At 35.2% G+C, this 23,749-nt stretch overlaps 3 protein-coding genes across 10 annotated transcripts in view; 1 reads left to right on the top strand and 2 right to left on the bottom strand.

Annotated features, from left to right (window-relative positions):
- The window catches only part of LOC120899274 (potassium channel subfamily K member 18), a 22,143-nt gene extending 14,867 nt beyond the window's left edge, over positions 1-7,276 (bottom strand). Inside the window, exons 1-2 of one of the 5 annotated variants that reach the window (XM_040305439.1) lie at positions 7,120-7,276; positions 6,077-6,481 (exon numbers count right to left, since the gene is read on the bottom strand). In XM_040305439.1, the coding sequence (XP_040161373.1) occupies positions 6,077-6,215 (139 nt within the window). In that variant the 5' untranslated portion in view covers positions 6,216-6,481; positions 7,120-7,276. Of the gene's footprint in view, positions 1-6,076; positions 6,482-6,980; positions 7,008-7,119 lie in introns of those variants that run through there. The other 4 variants (XM_040305435.1, XM_040305438.1, XM_040305437.1 and 1 more) reach the window with 4 other exon arrangements.
- A 421-nt stretch (positions 7,277-7,697) lies between these two features.
- Positions 7,698-23,749, top strand: part of LOC120899358 (heterogeneous nuclear ribonucleoproteins A2/B1-like) — a 29,413-nt gene continuing 13,361 nt past the window's right edge. Inside the window, exon 1 of the mRNA XM_040305443.1 lies at positions 7,698-8,000. Coding sequence (XP_040161377.1) covers positions 7,901-8,000 — 100 coding nt within the window. The 5' untranslated portion in view covers positions 7,698-7,900. The remainder of the gene's footprint in view (positions 8,001-23,749) is intronic.
- LOC120899228 overlaps positions 14,342-23,749 on the bottom strand; it is a 32,843-nt gene continuing 23,435 nt past the window's right edge. For all 4 annotated transcript variants that reach the window (XM_040305431.1, XM_040305432.1, XM_040305433.1 and 1 more), the window contains exons 5-11: positions 21,677-21,803; positions 20,724-20,822; positions 19,021-19,161; positions 18,233-18,519; positions 16,170-16,478; positions 15,243-15,527; positions 14,342-14,697 (exon numbers count right to left, since the gene is read on the bottom strand). In XM_040305431.1, the coding sequence (XP_040161365.1) occupies positions 14,501-14,697; positions 15,243-15,527; positions 16,170-16,478; positions 18,233-18,519; positions 19,021-19,161; positions 20,724-20,822; positions 21,677-21,803 (1,445 nt within the window). In that variant the 3' untranslated portion in view covers positions 14,342-14,500. The remainder of the gene's footprint in view (positions 14,698-15,242; positions 15,528-16,169; positions 16,479-18,232; positions 18,520-19,020; positions 19,162-20,723; positions 20,823-21,676; positions 21,804-23,749) is intronic.

Genomic DNA, 23,749 nt, shown 5'->3' with positions numbered 1-23,749 from the left:
CACTCCTGAGGCAGGCCAAGACCGCAAAGCGGTTGTAGCGCCGGATAAACGTTAATTTGCCGTTCGAGTCGATGAAAATTTCGTCGATTTTTTTGTTCTTGTTCCAGCGTGCTTGACAGTTGGTCGAAGCAACCGGTGGTCATAGTGAATGTAAACAAACGGATTCAACACTTCTTTAAAATATTTTTTTCTATAATTTTGTTGGAAATGGGGCAAATATGAGTGATGAAAGTGTTGATAAATTAATGTTAAACCTAATTACAAATACAAACAGCGGCTTAAATTATTAGTGTGGTTAAATATACGCGTTCCCGATAGCTTAAGCTATCGGCAGAAATTTTCTCGAAAGTACCTTTCTGTTCGAACAATAAGGTACCGATTTTTACTTCGTCGACTCGAACTTGCTGACGGGTTACTCGAAGGGAAACGTCGCTAGCAAAACGATAGCAAAATTAACATAATGAACGTGCCAGTCAAATTTCTCGAATGCCGAACGCAATATAATAGGCCTGTATATCTCGCTGAAAAAGTCTATTATATGCCTGAACAAAACTACAACTCGCTGAACATGTCTATATAATCCTCAAAAACCCTGTAAAACATGACTTTCCCCCGGCCTTTCAATTTTTTTTTGACAGAATTTTGTAAATGAATTTTAGTTTAATTTACGAATTATAGTACGGGGGAGGTGCACTACGAACGAAGTGCATCTCCGGTTAAATCACGTGCCAGTACGGTTGAATCGCGTTCCACTACGGTCGAATCATATGCCACTACGATCGAATCGCGTGCCGCTACCATTGGATTTCTGAAAGGTAGGGCATAGCAGCCTGCGTTTTTATTTGCATTTGCGTTTGAAAGCTGCTCCTTTCTGTGCCGATGACAATTCGTTTGTAAAATAAACAAAAAAAACGTTTGAACGTATTCTGAAGTTATTAAATAATCCCACAATTTTGTATATTGCATAGCCGTGTAACCGGGCCAGATTAATTAGTAATTATATATGCTGTAATGTTATATCGTTGACATCTTAGATAAATTTGTTTTTTTTTAAAGAAATGTAACACAAAGATCCACAGTATTGTTTACAATACATGTTTAACTGGATAGTCAGATCAAATGCAATCGGATCAGTTCAAATAAAAATTGAGCCTCGTGTGCCACTATCCGACTACAGCTTATAATGAATAAGATGTAAGTTTCGCTAGTTTAATTTATATTTTGAAGTATGTTAATTTGCTAACAATAACAAAAAGTTTAATAATATTTAAAACACTTGTTACACAAAACATTCTACAAAATATCTTAGAAACCATGGAAAACGTAAAATTGAACATATTTAAAATCTTGTTTCGACGAAACGATTTCTGCTTGAAAACTCCTGTCAAAATCACCGTCTCCCGTTAAACATTGCGAGGGTTGCTAGTAGTATCTAGTAGCAAAAGAGCACGTATTCAATTTTTGTGGATTTTTCAACAAGAATTTAAACCATTTGTTATGCTATAATTTAAGCTGTTTGAACTTTTCTTTGGGTGCTGGGTAATTATAACAGCTAAAACTATAAGCGAAAACCCTGTTTGCCCTCACAATCTGCTTAAATGTGAGGGCGCAGAGGCTATGAATTTACAGTCAACTCTCTCTTATTTGAGAGGCGATGGGACTGTCGAAAAAGAGGGGGTTTCAAATTACAGAGGTTGAAAGTGAATGAAAGGTCCATACAAACTAGAAAGAAACAGAACATTTAGTATGCAGCCTTAACTGTTGCTATAGGAAACTGCAAACAGAATCGCCATTTTGAGCATACATCTTTCAATAACCATGGCAACACCATACACAAATAAGATGAATACAGATTTCAGAGGTTTCGAAATAAGAGGGACAAAAATGTACTGGAAATTAAGGGACTGTGAAAAATGTTCAAATAAGAGAGGTTTCTCAAATTAGAGATGTGTCAAATAACAGAGGGTTCACTGTATATGGAGTACGAGGCTTCTTGTGAGCTCGCAGACTGTTCGAATTTGTTAACGGGCTCTCATGGCAACGTAAAATCGAGCAGAGTTCAGAGATTCTTTTTCGTGCAATTTTGGCCATCCGCTGGTGGCTGGATGGCACGAATCTTTGCTTGTAATCTTTTGACAGGTGCAAAGGAAACTGTATATTTTGTTGTTTAAACTTATTTTTGGAATCTGTGGTTTGTTCAAAGGTTTTTAGTGATTTCTAAACGGTAAAAACAAGTGTTAATGTGTAAACGTTCATAAAATCGCTATTTCCGAATCTACTGAATAATCGTGTCATGGAAACACAAAACTGTTCGCGATTTTGACTGTGGAAGGGGAAAGGTTCGTTCCGTGGAGAGTTACTTTATCAGAGCTAGATTAGAAATATTCAATTTATCGCAAATAATGGGCTCCAGAGACATTCGCGTAACTCGGATTTCAGCATAAGTCATAAATTACGTTTTTCTGCTAAAATATGGTTGACAAATAGTTATTTTTGATTACATTTAATTCTCTACATTAATTAATTAGATGTTTAATAAAATTGTAGTTTTAATTTTTCAATTATATAACTGTGCGTATTATTCAGTATATCTGACTTTTCTGCGTGGTCAATCTTTTAGCACTTTTGTACCGCTATAAATTTTCTGCGACCTCATTGTTCTAAAAAACCAAATCAAGGGCTACCGTGATTGTCGCGAGCTTGTGATTTGTTCACAGAAAGGCAACGCTTGCGTTTCGCGACATTACGATCGAAGTAAGCCATACTTTCGTGCTATAACATAGACAGTTTGACAGATGGAAAGTGTCGCCAAAAATTGTCGCGAAGATTTGTTGGGTGGTCTAGAAGCAGTGTAAAAGCGGTGTTACACTGCTTCTAGACGACCAACTTTTGTACCGCGACCAATTTTCAGCAAACTCTTTGTTCTAAATGAACTTCTCAATTTTAGAGCACAATCAGAGGCAACCGTGATTGTCGCGGGTTTGTGAGTTTTTCACAGAAAATCAGCGCTCCCGTTTCGTGACGAAACGATCTAAGTTAGCTATACTTTCGTCCTAAAACATAGACGGTTTGTCAGATGGAAACTGTCGCCAAAAATTGTCCCGGAAGATTTTTTATCGCAAAATACAGTGCAAATTGCATAAGAGAATTAAATGTAATCAAGACGACTTTGAGTCGTCTAGAAGCAGTGTAAGAGAGGCTTCATTGAACTGCTGAACGCATTACCTGCAAATTGGACCCCTGCCTAGACATTATTTTTTTACCAGACACCGATTGCCAGCGAAAACTTATAAAATACACCTGTTTCCAGCTACGTTCGAATCACAAACCGCCTGCTTCGAATCGCTTGCCACTACGATCGAATGCGTGCATCCCCAGTTGAATCGCGTGCCAGTACGGTTGAATCGCGTTCCACTATGGTCGAATCATATGCCACTACGATCGAATCGTGTGCCGCTACCATTGGATTTCTGAAAGCAAGAGCATAGTAAACTGTTTGGTTACGTTTGAAAGCTGTTTCTTTCTTCGCCGACGGCATTTCGTTTGTAAAATACTAATAAAAGGGAATTATTCTCTGATTATAGGCAAACCCCACGAATATTGGTTGAAACCATGGATTTTACCATCAAAAACGAACACCGAATATTAGTTGAAAACAAGGATTTTACCATCAACAAGGGACCACGGTATTCGTTGATAACAAGGATTTTACGTGTAATCAGTGAATAATTACCTTTTATTAGAATTTTACAAACGAATTGCCATTGGCGACGAAAGAAGCAGCTTTCAAACGCAAACAAACAGTTTGCTATGCCCTACCTTTCAGAAATCCAATGGTAGCGGCATACGATTCGATCGTAGTGGCACACGATTCGACCGTAGTGGAACGCGATTCAACCATGGTTGCACGCATTCGATCGTAGTGGCATGCGATTCGAAGCAGGCGGTTGACGATTCGATGCAAATGGCACGAGATTCGAACGTAGATGGAAACAGGTGTAATATTCTATAAAACTTATTAAGTATCTTTAGAAAGAATTATTACCAAAACCACATGTAAACTAGCTAAACCTTTTCAATAAAATAAACGTTTAGATTTATATAAACCGAGACCACCTGGGATAACTTTGTGTAAAGTAAATGGAAGCCAAGGTCCATTAATTGGACCTTAGCCTAGCTCCCTAGCCTTTGGACTAGTGATGGGAAAAATGAAGTTTTTGTCGCAACCGATTCCGGCTAGCTCCGCAGTTTTCTGGAATCGATTCCGGATAGTAGGTCCGGAATCAGTTTCCGGAATCGATTCCGGAATCGGCTCCGGAATCGGAATCGACTCCGGAATCGGCTCCAGAGATGATTCCGGAATCGGCTCCAGAGATGATTCCGGAATCGGCTCCGGAATAGGAATCGGTTCCGGAATCGACTCCGGAATCGGCTCCGGAATAGGAATCGGTTCCGGAGTCGACTCCGGAATCGGCTCCGGAATCGGAGTCGGTTCCGGAATCGACTCCGGAATCGGTTTCGGAATCGGTTTCGGAATCGAAGTCGGCTCTCGAATCGGAAATGGCTCATAAATTAGAATCGGCTACCAAACGGAGTCAGTTTCGGCATCGCCATAAAAAAGGCGTTTGGGTCCAATCATACTACTTATTGATAACCGCAAAAATCCAAATTTACTTGTAAAAGATCCATTCTCATGGAGATTCCCGTAATGATTTCGCTCCGGAGTCAACACCGGAATCGGCTCCGGAGCCAACTCCGGAATCGGCTCCGGAGCCAACTTTGGTATCGGCTCCGGAATCGGCTCCGGAATCGGCTCCGAAATCGGCTCCAGAATCTTCTCCGGAATCGGCTCCGGAATTGGCTCCGGAATCGGCTCCGGAATCGGCTCCGGAATCGGCTCCGGAATCGGCTCCGGAATCGGAATCGATTCCAGCATCGGAATCGGCTCCGGAATTGATTCTGAACACGGAATCGGAATCAGGTAGGTCCGATTCCGAGCTCCCACCATTACTTTGGACTCCCTAGCTGTCAAATAAAAATTTGTCAAACTTACTTAGCAACTCATACAAAGTCCTTAGCAACCCTAACTCCCTATTTTCCAATCTCCATAGAAAACTTTGAATGTTACATTTCACATTATAATTACATTATAATTAATACATTGATTTAGCATAAATGCATTTTTGGCATTTGACAATTGCTGGACGTATTTGTACTTATTTAGCAGATAAACTGTAAAAACTAAAAATTCGCATTATTCAAATTCGCGTAACTCGAGTGTCGCGTAACTCGGGAAACGACTGAAATACATAATCAAAATATTTGTCCTTAGAATGAATATGTCATATAGCACAACTTAATCCAATATGCTACGGATCGGATGAAATTAAACAAACATTTTTATTGCGTAAAATGTATCAGCCTGTACAATATTTGATCAAATCTATAACTCTCATGAGACGGTTATGGTTTGTTGCATGAAGTTCTGTATCAAATATCCTTTATGCAATAGATTTAAAGTTCCTATTGCTTCTTATTCGGTTCTTTACTGCTGCCAATTGATAGACTAACGGCAGAGGAAATTTAACATTTAAAAATAAGTGAAGCGTCAAAGAAAAGACATGTTCCAATTAATTCCAATGTACATTTACGTCTTAAAGACATTGACCCAGTACATTTATCCTTTTGTACCATTCGATACTTTTTTTACTTTTATTATGAAACTCTTTAAACAACTTTTCCATACTATCAACAATGGAAGGGTAAAAAATTACAACGTAGCGAAACATTGAAAGATAAATAATAGGTACAAGTATCCTTTTTTGATTAATCTCTCTAGTTATATATTTAATTTAAAAAAGAAAATATAATTGTAAATATTTTATAATCATCAAATATGTCAAAATGCTAATAAAAGTTACAATACAGCGTTATTTATAACTACATTAATGGTAACAATGGTACTAATAGCAATAGTAATCATGATAAATATCGACACAGTAATAAAATAGTAGTAGTGGATGATGGTAAATAACGATACGTAAAGAGAATATATCCAGTCAGAAATGTTGCTTACCTGCTATCATGTATAATACAACGAGGAATATAATTCCTACATTGCTAAACATGAATGCCGTAAAATTGCGGCAATGATCTTTAGCCCGCTCCGCAAATGGTGGCTTTTGGCGGCGTCTTATTGAACGCTTTCGTTCCATTGAAGGAGGTTTTCCTTATTTTTGTGCAGTGTTGTTTTGAATCAAATGCTACCACGGTGTTGCCAAGTATAATACCTGGATCAAGATCAACCAGATATTGTGGCACCAGCTGAGATTGCTGGAATATTGATACTGCCTGCCTTTTATCACCAAGGTAAGACTAGTTAGAACCATCACTTAATTGTATTCAATAGTGGCTATGAGATTATCGTAGATTCATCACTGTTTATAACATTCTTATTTACAACTCCGAGAATTGTTGCATACTAGAACACGAAGTAAATATGGATTAAAAAGTGTTTGACACTTAATGAAATTCATGGGTTTTGTACATTTTGTAGAAAAAAGTGAAATAAGAGCATTTCGTATGCTTCAATTGCTTATCTTTATTATTAATATTTTTGACAACACTGTAACACATTTATTATGTAGACTGCAACTAGCAGTTAACACTTTTTATTAAAATATTTTCATGTTTATTTTTTTATATTTATTATTTTTATATTAATTTTTATATTTTAAATCACTGAGTAGCATGGTTGTAGCGGAAAAAGGGCTTGAGATAGATTGTGCACTGCGAACACATTCCCAACTAATCCGTCGTATCCCCCTTGACTAATGTGTTTTTATTTATTATAAAAAGTTTTAGCTTTATGGATTGTCTTGTTTTTATATTTTGTACGATAACAGTGCGTTACACATGTTTACTCGATTGCCGTTTATCATTCACTGCATTTGCCGCGCTAGAATTCGTTGAACTATTACTTTCACTATATTTGGTGTCTAGCAACACTTTAGCAAAAAAAAATTAATATCATATACATTTCCAAGAAAACAAATTAGTTTAAAAAAATTATCTGCTATGGACTGCGAATCAATGTATGGCAAATTGTGCTAACACTACCGTAACAACGTAAGATGTCTCGAAGTTGCTCACGTAGATACTAACTGAAAACTAAGAATACGAATATACATTTTACGCTCATCGTGATGTGTTACTTAATGCACAAAACGTGATCTTTACAGTGTGAATTTTCCGTTCCGACTGAATTTTAAGAGCAAATCTGAGCTTGCTGTACGCTCTCCAAAGCAGTAACAAGCAAGATGAAATGCATTACCACCACACACGAGAAGATGTAGGATTTATTCTACAGATATACCTTTCCTCAAATATATACCACAACATTGGGTGGAAACTGATCTGCAGTTGTGTGCAAACAGACGAATATTGGTTATTGTATTGGTGGTAGTGTGACTTTTTTTGTCATCGATGAGTTCAGAAAGATGTGAAAATATATTTTCACGTGTTTCATTGGAGTGAACGATCAAGTATAACACTCAACCTCAGACGTACGTTGCGCAAACGGCGCACGGTTTGAAATCGTATCGGAAGTGGTATTATTCGTCAATAAGATTCATTTTTTCATAACACATCTGCGGTTTTTCTAGTATACATTATCATTCAGTTTATATGAATCAGTTTGGCACAAGGTTTTTTTTTTGCATGAAAACCGTGTCTGACACAGTTTTTAGTCACAGAATTCTGGTGGCGTGGCGGTATCATGCAATAGTGTCCAAAATAAACATGACACGTTCGATCATGATCTCCCGTTCAGAGTGGTGTCTTTTTTGCTGCCTGATAAATGTCTCATACCTGAAACCATGGTTCGTTCTTCGCAGTTCACATGCACAAAAACGAACTTGTCATGTTCAATTATCTTCAAGCGGACAGCCGCTCGGCGTTCTCAAAACGTGAAAACTTTACCGTTTATTCAGAGTTTGCAGGTAGATTGAATGATTGTGGTGTTGCGCTAAGTAAATTTACGTTTTCGCAGTAGTTATATAGTATAAGAGTGGTCGTGATCCTTGATTTCGATATTGAACGTGCATGGTGGTAGACACTGTTAAACCACGACGTCCATGAGTTGCGTTATATGTTTACGTTTGACGCTGTCTGGTATGAAAATAGAACATATTTTTCTCTCTTCTTGATCTTCTTTCTTCCTGCAAAGACAAGAATAATTCTAGCTGTGCGATCGCAATGTTACGACGGCGACAACAGTGTTAAATGAATGTGTGTATGTGGAGTAAATCGGTAAATACTTAACTTAAGAAAATTTTGTTGGAATAATCTCTATAAATGAAACGCAAAGTAAAACCATATGTATCAATGTCAAATATAAAGAAAAATGAAATACGGTAATTATTTAATTGATTGAAATTACTTCAGCTATTAACTAAACAACCTTTGCTGGCATTAACATGATTATGTAGAGTCATCAATTTCATAACCAGTGATGATGAGAGAAATATATAATATTAGTTCGTAATATTAATATTAGTATAGTGTATAGTGAAATACATATTGAGTAACAATATATATTAAGAGTAGAGAAGTATTGCATGAATTGAACCAGTCTTTCACTAGGATATGTACAAAGAAATTTACATCAATACTCCTGCGCCTACAAATAATTGGTTGATATTACTTCGTACAGCGTAACCTAAGACGCTTGTTCATGTTTCATATTATTATTGATACAAATCATTTTTGATCAGCTTTCAGTTTTTGCGCAAAAACACTAGATATGGAAGAAGAAAAAAATACAGTAACACTGCATGTATACATGCGGTTAAACCATTGTATAGTTCTCAGATTGCTACAAAAAAGAAATTTTCCATATATCTTGGGGCCAAAATAGGCAAAGCAATTTTTTACTCAACGTTCTGCATATTTTGAAGTTTTCTTTGTAATAAATGAAGAAATTATTTTTTCTTCATTTCTTATTTACCAGCCTGTGTCTTTTAAGCGACTTACAACATGCCCGTCATTGGTTCAAGCCTCAAATATACCGTGCCGCCATACGTAGGACTGACTGCTATGGGGGGTAATCGAAAAGTCACTGAAAGCCAACCCCACAAGTGGTATAGGCTGGCCTTGACCGACAAAGGTTGTTGAGCCCCAAAGAAGAAGAAAAAAGAAATCTTGTACTTTTGATGATGAGGTAGTGGCCATATCATCCGTAAATTATTCTCCTAATATCTGTCTAGATCTGGTGTCCCCATAAATGCATAAACCATGTATTGAACTGCGGTATTATAGCTAATACTGTGTACAAATAACTGTCTCTCTACTATTTTTGGCTAAAAATGTAACATTTGACGAACGGGAAAATCCAAGTTACGTGAATGTCTTCGGAATGCATTATTCGTGTAACTCAAGAAAAGTCTATATTTTAGTTAACATATTTTGTGAAGAAAGCAAAATGTACAATATGAATGAGGGATAGTGAAGAAATTCTAGGCTAGGCTTCAATATAATTAACTTTTGTGACAGTGGTCTATTGATTGGACGCGTGACCGTTTGGAATGTCGATAAGTTATGATTCCTCTCAGGATTACTCCTGCAGAGAAAGGTCTGACTGTTCGGTTGAATGATACAAAAAAAGCCTAGTAAACTTAACAAACCGGCCTATTTAAGTAGACCATAATGGCGTGAACAAGAAGAACCTTTAGTAATAGGATCTTTTCATATCCTACATACATACATACATACATACATACATACATACATACATACATACATACATATACTTGATCGTTTGTCGAAAAGGAAGGTACAGGGAACACATTTTCCACGTACAGTATGTTTTTACTATTGTATTTTTTGTCTGTTCCCGTAAATAAAAATAACGAAAGTATCAGATGGATGGTTGCCAAATGTATCTTTGTTTTAGAGATGTCCTTTGAAAAAAACAGAAAATAAGTCCATTGCTCTGGGGTGATCAGAGTATTTTTGTACGGTTTTTAGAGAAGCGTTGCATTGCCTTTTGCCATGATTTACCTGGTCTTTTCCGTAAATAACAATTCGTCATTGTGAGATTGTTGGATGTTGTCGTCTGAGCTAGACTGAAGAAAATGTATGACACCTCAAATGTATTAAGGAGGGGTTTCTTACAGAATGCGTTTGCGGTATACGCTTGCTTCAAAGCTGTATACGCTAGACACACATCGTTGGCGATGTCGATGATGCCATGAAATTTGATATTTTGAATGACAGTTTATTCATAATGCAAAACAGATGTGTGTTATGAGAAGTGTGATGAATAGACATACTGTAAGTAGACGAGTTATGATGATGTTGGCATTTTCATGGTTTTGATTTGATTTTTTTATGTACAGTTTGTTTCCGATGTATGCGGATCTCGACTTACGCGGATTTAAAGATACGCAGTTTTTTTTAAATTTGACAGTTTGTTTGTCAAATCAGAACAATTTGTTCAAACAATTGTCAAATAAAAAAACTCCCTTTTCCAAATCTTTAAACTACTTTAAAGTTTCCTAATTTTCTGCACGAAACATGTTGAATAAATGATTAAGTGAAGTGAATAAATGGTTAAGTGAAACGTGATATTGGACTTACGCCGATATTCGAGTTACGCGAATTGCTAGGGAACGCATAAACCGCGTATCTCGGGAATATGCTGTACTCGTTATGTAACGAGAAACGATATATTTTAAAAGACTATTATTCAAAAATTTCGTATTCTCAAAAATCAACACAGAAAAAAGCAATCCGTTGTAGCAGAATGTACAAACACAAGCCGTGTTTTATTTCATAAAATTCATTAATTACTTAAATGTTACAATAGATCAATGTCTCCCATAAAAGAGTGCTGTTGCCATAAATGAGCAAGATAATATATTGCAATAACGATAAAATATTTCTATCAGAGGCATATAACTGTTTGTATAACTGTATTACCATATGAATAGATTTTAAACATCGAAAATGGTGGTAAAATCTATTGAAATAATATCCTACGTATGGCAGTCACGGGACTTAAACCCATGATGGGCATGTTGTTAAGTTGAGTAAATTAACTACCTTACTGTGCCCAGCTTATTGAGGCGTTGAAGGATTAAATTATAACGATTGTAATTCAGTATAAGAACAAGACTAAAAAAAAATAGTGATCAAGTAACCTCATTATTTTATTTAAACTGGGGAACAATTACAAAAATGCTTACATCATAAAGATGCATAGGGCTTTGAGGCAAAATAAGCACGAAATTTATTTCAAATTAAAAAAACACTTGGAAACCGCCTAAAACATAACATCCTCAATCCACATCAGTGGAAGAACATTCCAATTTGACAAACCTTGACAAAATATAGTAAAAATGACTAAAAATGGAAGAATTAATAGGAAATTTAAGCAAAAAAATTATCAACAATGTTGCGAAAGCTCAATTATTATAATTATTCAATCAATTGAACAATATTTAATATGTTATTAATAAATTTATTATTTTTATTAATAATTAATTAATTAATTATATATTATATATTTATTAATTATGTATTTAAAAAAAAGTTTATATTTTTTGTTTTTGTTTATAGCTCTCACCTTCTCTATCTTGTTATGGATAAAGTTTTACAAATGTAGGTTATGCACGAGTTTAGATATGTTTAGGTTAAGGTTAAAACTACATGTGCTTTTTTGCACTTTTCTCATATAAGTAGATTTATTATCGCAAAACAACATATTGTTATAATATGTAAAGAAAATGAAAAACTTAAGGAATAAAACCAATATCAAAAGTTCGCGGTAAAAATAATCCTGTCATGTAAGGCCAATAAAGCGCTGATAAGTTCCAATATCGGTCGCAACGTAATAAAAAGAGACATAGCTCATGCAGGCAAGAATAGGAAGAAATTATTCAAAAAAAATATGTCACATGTATAGCAAAATAGAATACAAGAAAGATTTAGAATTTTGATAAAGCCTGAAAGATCATGTGAGCGTTTCGAATTCCCTCCCTTATTGTAAAAAGTGCCTTTCGCCTGCTCTTAGGCATACGGTTCATGATAATTGCTATTCAACACCAACAAGGTATTTTGTTTGGTAATTGAGGCTATTCTATGGTACAGTCGTCAACTCACAAGACTTAACAACAAGCCCGTCGTGGGTTTAAATCTAGAATGCCCCGTCCTCCCGTAGCAAGCACCAGCTATCCCATTGCTTGGTACTAATTATGTAACGAAAGCCTGTATAGGCCAACATGTCCACGTATAACGTCACACCAAGTAGAGAAAGAAGAAGGTAATTTTTAAGTTTCAAATTAACAATTAATGTTTTGTATAAGTAGTGTATAGTATATGACATCAAGATATATCATGCGATGGCCTAGACATATTCATTTATAGAATATTAGGATTATAAATATTGATTTCTAGTTTTTAGCACCATTAAAGACTGTTCCTTCAATAAAATACAAACGAAAAGAAAAACATATTAAACATATTAACAGATGTTTAAAATTACACCTTCAATTCAATAAATTATAAAGAACTTTTGCTAATGTGGATTGCATCGTTCGTCAGCTACATTGAATCATTCGTCATCAAAAATTTGCTAGGTTAAAAAAAGATGAGCTGGATAAGATAAAGATACAGGTGAAAAATATAAAAAAGTAAAAAAGATAAACATTTTTAAATTAGAACACATAAAAAAACATAAGGTTTAAAGAGTTGCAGGTAACAGGTTATAAAAAAACCAATTCCATGCATTCAATTGCTTATCATCCCTTTTTTAAATGCTAGCAGCTCTGTGTTGATTTCGACATAAATTTTGTATCGTACGTTAAAGGACACCAGAAAACTTTCACACGAAGTGCACCACTAATACATGAAGACCATCTAAAAATATCAAACCTAGCACACATGTAGCATTTCTGAATTCAGCAGTACTAGCAGATTTCTAATGTGAAAAACAGGCAATGAGTAGCGATAGTTCAGGACAATATGTTCGTCAAAGTGAAATTTGGTAGAGAAGAAATGTTATTTGGCGTACGCGTTACCCTTCGTTCCATCGTTCTATCGCGCTTATGATGATGATGTTAGAAAATTTAACTTGTTTCCGATCGCTATCGATTGGAAGGGAAAAGCAATACTTCTTGAATTTTAGGAACCAATTTGAATGGTTGATAAAGCTAGGGAGCGTAGCTAAATCTTAACGTACTGTTGATAGGTTAAAACATGCGTAAATGTGATCGTCTATGGCATCGAAGGATTAAACATGATGGGCGTGAAAATTACATACGTTCAGTCGAATCATATGTTCTAAAATAAAAAAGAAAATAGACTTAAAATGGGAAAATAGATATGCTTCGAAATTTCACATATGTGAGCGTTGTGTATTATTTTTAATGCAAAGATTAAAACACAATAAATTTATATTTTACTTATTTTTCTTACCCGGATTTTTGGTTTGAAATGTGATACAAATAAACGTTTGCTTTTTGCTTTGTTTTTGTTTTCAATTGTCAAATTACTTGATCATAAACATGGTTACTTATCCACATACTTATAAAACTAGCAGCATTAATATCTGTTACATTGTATTGTTTTGTAGTTACATTGTATTGTATTGTGTTGTATTGTATTTGTAATACAATGTAATACAATGTATTGCATTTGTAAACAGAACGATAGCCTGCGTTGTAATAGGATTGTCTCAGCATTGATATCCTCCCATATTAACCGTCTCTCTTCCTCTCGTTCATCTGAGTATTCTTACGTATGTGTCTTTTATATAATATAGTTTTTCTTTCTCTTTCCAACTTTCTTTCATTTGTGTTGTGTGTGCTCTATCTGTTCAGTTGTGACCTGGTAAATAAGATTTTTTTGTTTTCTTTCTGTATTTTTTTAAATTTATTTACATTGTTAAGCTTTGTTTTGCCTGACACTTGTTAATTTAGATTAGGAGTAGCTTTAGGTTTAAAGTTAGTATCTAAGTATAAGTTATCAATTGTACTTTCCTTGAGATAAACAATTTTCTGTTAATAAATAGATACATAATAAACTTACCTAAAAAATTAAATAAATTATAATAATAATTATTATTATAAACTTACCTTTGCAAAATATGTATTATCACGTTGTACTGCTTATTTGAGATAAATGTAAATAAAAAGCTACATTTATCTTGACATAGAATGTTATGAATTGACAATACTTGGTAAGTAATATGGATTTTTAAGTAAAATCGCCTAGAACGGTAGTATGTTCTTTCTGAATAAAAAAAGAAACGTTTGGAGAGAACAAAACAAACAAAAAGAGATTATTTTGACATATTGGATAACATTTTTAAGAACATTATTTTATTGCTCAACTAGATGTGAAAAAAAGTACGATTAAGATTAAATTATTTCACATAATTAAGCTGTGTCATAAAAACACATACTATGATGAGGAGGAAATTTTATATCGATAAAACAATTTAATCATCCAATTCTTCTTCCTTAAGTATTCCTAGTCTTCGTGCGACGCTTTTGACATTTGAGATCACTTCTTCCTGTACTAGATTGAAACTCATGGCCAAAAGTGCAATGCCAAAGAGAAGATAGAGAGAACAGAGTGCTATTGAAATTTCTGAATCATTTTTAACCCCTTGAGCTGGAACAAAATCACCAAAACCTGAAAAGAGTTGAATAAAAGTAAAGTTCATATAGATATTCTTAACAGAACGAAAATTTAAAATACGAAACTAAGATACAATTTCACAAGCATTTGTCTTTAGGTTATGTATAGCACCGGACGAAAAAAAAAGTTTCGTGCCATTTTTCCAACAATCTAAATTACACGATCAACAGGCTAGAATAAGATTTAAACATATTTTTGATTAACAAAATCTTTTAACTAAGTGTATAAAATGAATGCCCTCAAATGAAGTGGGTCGCGGCAAATTTGAAAGTCTGCGTGGTCCGCGATCCTAAATAGGTAGGAGAGCACTGATGTATAGTATAGAAAGTGTAGAATATAGATAGAAAAAGTAGAATAAAGCATAGGATAGTTGTATAGAAATAATCGCCCGTAAACACATTAACATTAATGATAATTGAAAAAGTTGTAGTAAAATGTATCTATGCCTTGTATTTAACAATAATTAAACATTATTTGTATTTGATTTCACCTATCCGCTTGACAATTTAATATTGTTATTTTGCTGTAAAACTACTTACCTATAGTAGTAAGGGTTATGAAACAAAAGTATGCAGAATCAAGGAAGCTCCACTCTTCCCATTCAGAAAACATAAATGCGCCGGCAATGATATAACTAACGACTAGAAAAACGCACAACCAAATTGGCACTGGCCGCACAATGGAGGATGGTGGAAGCTCGCCGCTGTGGAGATCCCATTCGTCATCATAGAGCGAATTATCATCGATCACATTTTGTAGATGGCGGGCTTGGCGATGAACTGCGAATCCCATCGGTGACATTATACGTGGCGATGGTGCTGGCACTACAGCAATTATAGTTAAAACGGTAAGCGAAAAAGGTATCGTTTTAATTGCAAGCATGTAATTAACGGTAAATTATGATCCACGCGTACTGTCAGAATGGAGAGTTTTTTTTCGTTTGAATATCAATCCTTTTATGTTTTTAGCAGCGTCTCTTCGTGAGACTGCCTTTAAATTTTGCGATGGCTCGCGCTCAACAGCTGGCATTGGATGTAAAATGTAAAAGAAGTCAGCAGCCAATCAAGATGGACTGCTCTCGCCTCACTCTGATGTTTGAGTATTTATTCCATATAGATGTCACAAATTTTTACAACATAGTCTGCTTGATTCATTTCTTCAAGTCACACAGATAACTTTTGTGTTTGAAAAAAAATATTATTTTAAGACAGAAAGATATGTAAAATTATTGTACTATCTCATTCAGGGTTCTGATGCTGATGGGACATTATGATGTCACGAAACATGTGGAGTGTGTTTGTTCATCATTCATTCTTTTATTCTTTTATCATTTCTCTGATATGTACTAAAGTGAGTTAGTCAATCGTGTTCTTCCGTTTAGAATCGTCGTGGTGGTCGTCACGTTTGGTGGTCCCAGAAAATTTGTCAGAAATATAGCACGCTTGCTTATGTATGTATTCACTTACCGGGACGTGGCTCACGACGTCGTTGTGGGGCTGATTTGCGCACGGATTGCATATTTTCTGTTATCTCGTTGTCCTCCGTATAGTAGGGCATCCGATCGGGCATCAAACGGTCACCATAGCGACCTGTTTGGCGTGGCATCGATTGACTGCGTGGATTAGGTCTCGTCGATCTGCCGTCCTGGTCATCCACATCGTCAAGCGCATATTTGTTACACAGTATTGGCGTTTTACATGGTGAATCATCATCCATGTCTATCATTTGTGAATCCTGCCGAAACATACGGCGATCAAGGGATTGCGCTCGCATTCCTGGTTAAAGATATTGAAATTGAAAATTGTATTTATACAGTAGTAGATACAGTTTACATGCTAAATTAATTAATGCTTTAACTGATTTGTTTTTTAAATATATACAGGGTGTTCGAGATAAATTTGACACCTTGCCTTTGGGTTTATATCTCAGGGTTGAGTTGGCGTATCGAAATGATTGATATGTCATTCGATTGCTAAAAGTTGTGCGAACAAGTGTAAAAAATGTCTAGCTCCGTAAATACAGTGGAGCGCCGTTTATCCGGGTACCTTTTATCCGGCTTTCCGTTTATCCGTGCTGTTGAGAAATGACAGTTCAATACAAAAGTGACATTGTGTTATGAGGAGGATACTTGAAAAAGCGGTTATAAGAGCACATTATCATAACAAAAACACTATAATTAATGGCAAATTTCAAATATTCTCATGGGAAAAACATGAAGTTATTAAAAACTGGGTTATTTTTATCAAAAAATAGGAATTTTTAATAGAAATAATCAGAAATTGATGATAAAATATATCATTTGACTCATTATCCGTGTTATTCGCTTATCCGGTCGAGGTCAAGTCCCGAGAAGCCCGGATAAACGGCGCTCCACTGTATGTGGAACCCGTCCGAATTGTACAAGCGCGTAATGTGTGTTATGATGGTTCGTGCCGGCCATACGAATGCCGAAATTCGGAAGGCGGCGATGTGTTCGCTGAACACCGTAAAAACAATACGGTGGCCAATGGGCGGCCGTACGTTTGGCAGCAGGATTCAGCACCATGCCAGACGGCCGTTAAAACACGCCAATGGCTCACTGCCAATTTCGACCGATTCACCAGCACCGACGTTTGGCCACCCAGCTCCCCTGACCTTAATCCTATGGATTACTTTGTGTGGGGCACAGTTGAGCGGGACACCAACAGGGTGTCCTGCAATACCAAAGCGGAGCATCGACGCGGAGGGGGGGTACTTCGAATAAAAAATGCGGCAAACATGGTAAGCTAAACTTTGTAGAAAAATATTTTTTTTAAATATTTAACATAAATTTGATAAAAATTCCTTTCCTATTCCCTCAGAAACTGTCAAATTTATCTCGAACTTCCTGTATAGATTTATATTATTATAGCCGGTCTCGTAATACAGTCGTCAACTCGTACGACTTAATAACATGCCCGTCATGGGTTCAATCCACAAATAGACCGCGCCGCCATACGTAGGATTGACTATCCTGCTATGGGGGGGAATCAATTAGTCACTGAAAGCCAAAGCCCACAAGTGGGTACAGGCAGGCCTTGACCAACATCGGTTGTTGAGCCATAGAAGAAGAAGAAGATTTATAGTATTATATATTTAATATTTAATTATATTTAATCCAAGGGAAATATATTTAATATTTATATATTATATTTATATTATGTATTGTTTAAAGATATATATGAATTAAAAAAAATATATATATATATATATATATATATATATATATATATATATATATATATATATATATATATATATATACATATATATATATATAAATATATATATATATATATATATATATATATATATATATATATAGAGAGAGAGAGAGAGAGATAGAGAGAGAGAATATGTTTATTTGTGTACTTTTAATATTTAAAATGTTCGTGGAAGAATTATAGACGAAAATTTTGAAAACATGTTCAGCAATAATAACCTCTGCCAAGTTGGTAATTATAACATTGTCATAGACAAGATGATTGCAAATAATATAAGAGAAACAAACCTTGTGGTTTTCTGTATTGCCCATCAAACTGACGTGGTTTTTGTAACGATCTTTGCGATTGATCGAGTCCCATGGATTCGACACGGGAATGTCCCGGGGGTGGACGCTTTATTTGTTGTGAACTTGCGAGATACTCATCATTCATAAAAGCATCGGGATTGGGAGCACCTCTGATTTGGTGACGTATACCTCCAGGACCGGTGGGATTTTGAGTGTCATACTTCGTTTGTTGTCGCATGCTTCGATCATTATCGGGATAGTATGCATCATCCATGGCAGCATTATACCTGTTACGATGAAGTAAATAACATTTATTTCAGTTCATGTTGCATTGTATGTTTGTTTTATATGTTTTTTTATTATTAATAATTTATGTTTTACTTCATCTGATTGTACTACTAATACGATCCGATAACCTTTATAGAATAGGTGGTTTCTAATTAACAGCACGATACTTAGTGTAGTGTGGGGAAGATAGCTTGTATTGAAAGCAATCCACTCTCCATTGAGCCATCCCTTTATTATTTTTTTAGGTTAGTAAAAAATATCTCATCCGGTTTTTTTTTAATTTAGGAGTAAGGGTCCATTGCATAAAGGCCGTATTGCTTAAATATCTAATCTTGTGATGTTGCATAATAAATAGCGCGATGCCACCAACTTGAAAGATATGTAAAATAAATCTCTTTGCCTGATTTTGTTATTATGACAACAAACCTTTTCAAATTGTAAAAGTTATGTTTTCTTAACTCTTTTGTTGATAACTAGTAGCTTAATTCTATGTATAATACCTGCAATCCGTATCCGAATATGAATGAGATAAGCCTGGTTCATAGTATGGATCAAATCCTGAATCAGCTGAACGTTGAGAATTTCGCACCGAGCGTCTTAAATTTGTTCCAGCTGCTTGAACAGATCTCATAGAACTTCTCCTGAAGATAAGAATTAATAATAATTCTCAAAGTCGGGATAGTTGAATTCTTGTTTATTATTTGTAAACATATTGAGCACAATGCGCGTTTGAGTAGCTGTCATATTTAGTGTTAGAAGTTTTAAAAACTCACGCATGCACACACACAGCATATACGCCAATATCTATACAGTGGAGCGCCGTTTATCCGGTCTTCTCGGGACTTGACCTCGACCAGATAAGCGAATAACAGGGATAATGAGTCAAATAATATATTTTATCACCAATTTCTGATTAGTTTTTTAAAAATTCCTATATGTTGATAAAAATAACCCAGTTTATATTAACTTCATGTTTTCCCATGAGAATATTTGAAATTTGCCATGAATTATAGTGTTTTTTGTTATGATAATGTGCTCTTTTAACCGCTACTTTAAATATCCTCCTCAAAGCGCAATGTCACCTTTGTATTGAACTGTCATTTCTCAACAGCACGGATAAACGGAAAGCCGGATAATAGGTACCCGGATAAACGGCGCTCCACTGTACACATAAAAATCTCGTGTCACGGTGTTTGTTGCGAGCAACCTCAGAAACGGCTTGATCATTTTCAACGAAACTTTGCACACACCTTATGGTGGTATGAGAATAGGTTTTAAGACTTAAAAATCGTTCAGATGTTACACTAAACCTAATTTAAAAATGATTTTCTAATTCCCATACAAATAGCAGGATTGTTGTTGTGTTGTATACAGCACTTTGACACTTGGTGTGAGGGGTCTGGCGGTTTACACTCGATGATCGGATCCTGAGAGGATACGGGCACGATACAACTATCCCGAGTAACAAAGCAATAATGGAATTTTTTAGTTTTTTTTATGAATAACTAAGTTTCTCGGGCCAGCTAGTATTATATACTATTAGCTTAGATTAAATATTCCCAAATATCTAAAGTATATCATATTTGCTTAGTACTTGGGATATTTGAGACAGCATCGTAAAATTACACAAGTTTAACAAATTACACTGAGTTCAAAAAGCTGTGTACAACAATAATTGCAATCTTGCTCTTTGTATGTGATTTAGAAAATGGCAATTAAATAAAGTGAAGTGTAACATCGGAAAAGGTTGTGTTTCTTAAAACCTATTCTGATGCTACCATAAGGTGTATACAAAATTTCGTTAAAAATCCAGCCGTTTCGAAAGTTGCTGGCAACAAACGAATCACACATATACGTAAGTATATTGATAATTGTTATTTTATTGTGTCTGTAAACAAATTTATAAAACAAAATTCCACGTCACGTGTACGATACATGCGGTTCTATAAGTGTAGAAGATGAGTGTTGCGTTCTAGTCATAATATATGTAACATAATGAAGAAGACGTATAATATATGTCATATAATACATATTATGTATGCTCAAATAAATATTTATTGTAATATTATTCACATAAAACATCTTTGACATAGTATTTTTTCTTCTCGACCCTGTTCGGGAGATGAGATCATCGTCATCGTCATTTTATTGAAAATAATTAAAACATCACAGTATAATAAAAAAATATTTCACATTTTCTCACCCTTGCCTGACGGTTCCACGGCTGCTACGACTTCTTCTTGAATTGGACCTTTTAGGTTCTCTCGTACAGACATAACAACATACTCGCCAATATAAAAATCTGTAACAATAATAATATCAATCGTTTTTCTTCATTCTATTCTTCTTATTTTGAAATCTGTGAAAGATCACTTCACAAAAAATAGTTTAAAAATACTTTAATAATTAGCATGCGCCTAGCCACACCGCCAAATAGAAAAAAAATCTATGACATGCAATTGTTTTCGATGATGATATTCGCTGAGATGTACATACTAATAAAGTCTCATGGCGAACTTTTACACTCCATGTGTGGAAACATGAACAATTTGATATTTTATCGAATGTGGTGACAATTCACCATACAAAATGGCAGTTGAACACATATATTTCTGCGTGGAATATTGCAGCTATGGAGATTTTGCTACTTTTTTACTTTTGACAACTCGTCGGAATTTGGTCTGAATGGATAGACAATAGGCCCAAATGTGATTTAACACAAATTCATATTTTTAAGTTTTCCTATTTTTTTATCCGGTTGGTTCCTATGAAATCCATGTTTTTATAAGGAACATATACTAAATCTATCAAAAATTGTAGTTTTGTAAGTGAACAATATGGTACTATAACTGGGTTGTCTATCATTTCAGAACAGCACTGATAAACGGACAATCGGATAAAAGGTACCCGTAGCACGGGCGTTATTTGAATGTTGCGCTGTTTCCAGTGGGCAAATTTCCAAACAAACCTACGGTTTCCTTTCGTTTTACAATGGCAAAAACTATAATTTTGCGCTAAGTAAATTGTGATGTAGTAAAAATAATAAATATATTAGAGAAAACATTTGTTTTAATATGGAAACTTGCTTAAATAAAACTTGCTGAATAAAATTCAACATAAATCTATTTTTAAATAATCACGAAGGAATGTGCTTACCTAAAAGAACTAGCCATAATATCGCCGATGTTAGAGAGACACAGTAACATGAGTGGAATGCCCAAAATGGCATAAAAAATTGTTGATATTTTTCCCATGTATGTTTTGGGAGCTATATGACCATAACCTATGATAAATATAAAACGCATAAAAATGAAATATTAATAACTTGTTTCTCTGTAAGATTTTTGTAGAGTGTAGTGAATAAGCATATTTTATTTATTCTTTAATTTGAATGTATGGTTCACTGGTTCAAACTCGATCCAAGACGACATTCTTGCTCCATATCGCAGTATTACGATAAATCACCGGTTTTGAACTTGGAAGATTCTTTTTGATGGGAAGGGTAGGAGGAGTCACTGATGGCAAACAAAAAAATATGTAAGCATCATTTCGTCGAACTATGTTTTATAAGAAGCATCATTTTGCTTTTTCCGTTATGCACAGTCGAAGCTCACTGGTTGAACTTCGATTTCCTGCCAACTATGGAATATGTGCTTTTTAGTTGGCACGTTTATCCATACAAAACAAATCTAAAAATTCTCTCGGCAGGCCAAGAGATTTCTGTGGATTTTTCAAAAAAAAAAACGGTTTCTTTAATGCCAACTATAAAGCGTTGAACAATTGAATTCAGTCTGTACTGGATTTAAATGGGAGTTTTTTTTCCAGATTTTTCAATGAAATTTTCAGTTAAAGATATAGATTCCAAGAATTGTTGGAAGAATCGATTTTTGTTTTTTTTTTTCTAGATAATAACAATTGGCAAAGATTCATTACATTCTTTTAAAAACAGTAAAAACTAACTGGTTTTTGGTATGCCTTGCGCTTGAGCTTGAGTGTTCCACTTTTCCAACTATTGCAAAATTATTAAAAATATTCTAGAATTCTGAACCTGAAGGATATGGTGGTTGAGGAGCTTTCTGTCTATGTGTTTTTTTTATAGATTCTGACCAATTAATGACTAAAAAGACATATGCATGTCTGTTTTACCATTTTGTTATAATCATATAAAGACCTTTTCCCAGTGGTGCTATATGGAACTATTTCTAATGTCAATTGGTGATGAGTTGATTTCATCAGATACCTTAAATTAGGGTATTCGGACGATATAAGCCATCTAACAACTAGAGAAAGTATTTAAATAAGCGAGAAATGAAGCACCGGTCAAAATAGCAGTCATGCGTTATGCTATTGCACGCTCCATGCTAATTCGACAAACAAAAAGAAGGAGCATTGATATGACATTGTTCAGCAATAGTTAAGATTACAAAGGATACATGGGATATTTATAATCTCATTATATGGGATTATATGGGACTACAACGTGTTATGAGTTTATAGTAAGCCGGTATTTTGTGTAACGAAGAACCTTAATTATAGTAACCTATGATTCACTGTGGTTATAAGTTTTTATCTGAAATAATTTCATTCTCTTCCTAACCATACAATACGCTGGTTGTTTGTACTACTTCCAATAGAACGATAGAAATATTTGTCAAAACAAAACAAACAATGCCGGATCTGACAGTTGCTACTCGAAGGCGAAAATTGTGTTATTGAAATGGACAGAGTAGCTTACACCATCTGACGTGTGAGCAAGTAATAGACAGCGGTGTCTATTCAAAACGACTATTGTTATAAACAAGTGGACAGTTGTTTATTATGCTGGTAAACCATGTAATAGCGGACGCCTCCACGCCATCTTGCCACCTCAATTTGGGCCTACCACGCCTCCTCTGTCCTTGCGAACGGCCTAAAAAGACTTTACGGGCTGGATTGTCCGTTTCCATGCGAATAACATGGCCAGTCCACCGGAGCCGCGAGCATTGCGTGCGAACAGACAGCGTCCACGGGCCTGCCCACGCCCGAATGCAGAGCCGATGGCATACGATTCTATCTTCACCATTAACATGAGAGGGACAGAGCTTATACCCCGAACGTACTCGAAAGGTATGCATGCTTCACTCATCAGGATCTAAAGGCAAGGACAAGGCAAAAGAGACAAAGAAAAAATTCCTCACGGCTACACATGTCCTTTTGATGCGTTGTCTATGCGTCTCACTCAGTATCACA

The sequence above is a fragment of the Anopheles arabiensis genome, chromosome 2, assembly GCF_016920715.1.
Source record: "Anopheles arabiensis isolate DONGOLA chromosome 2, AaraD3, whole genome shotgun sequence".
In the NCBI taxonomy this organism is placed as follows: domain Eukaryota; kingdom Metazoa; phylum Arthropoda; class Insecta; order Diptera; family Culicidae; genus Anopheles; species Anopheles arabiensis.
This window is presented reverse-complemented; position numbering and strand designations above follow the sequence as displayed.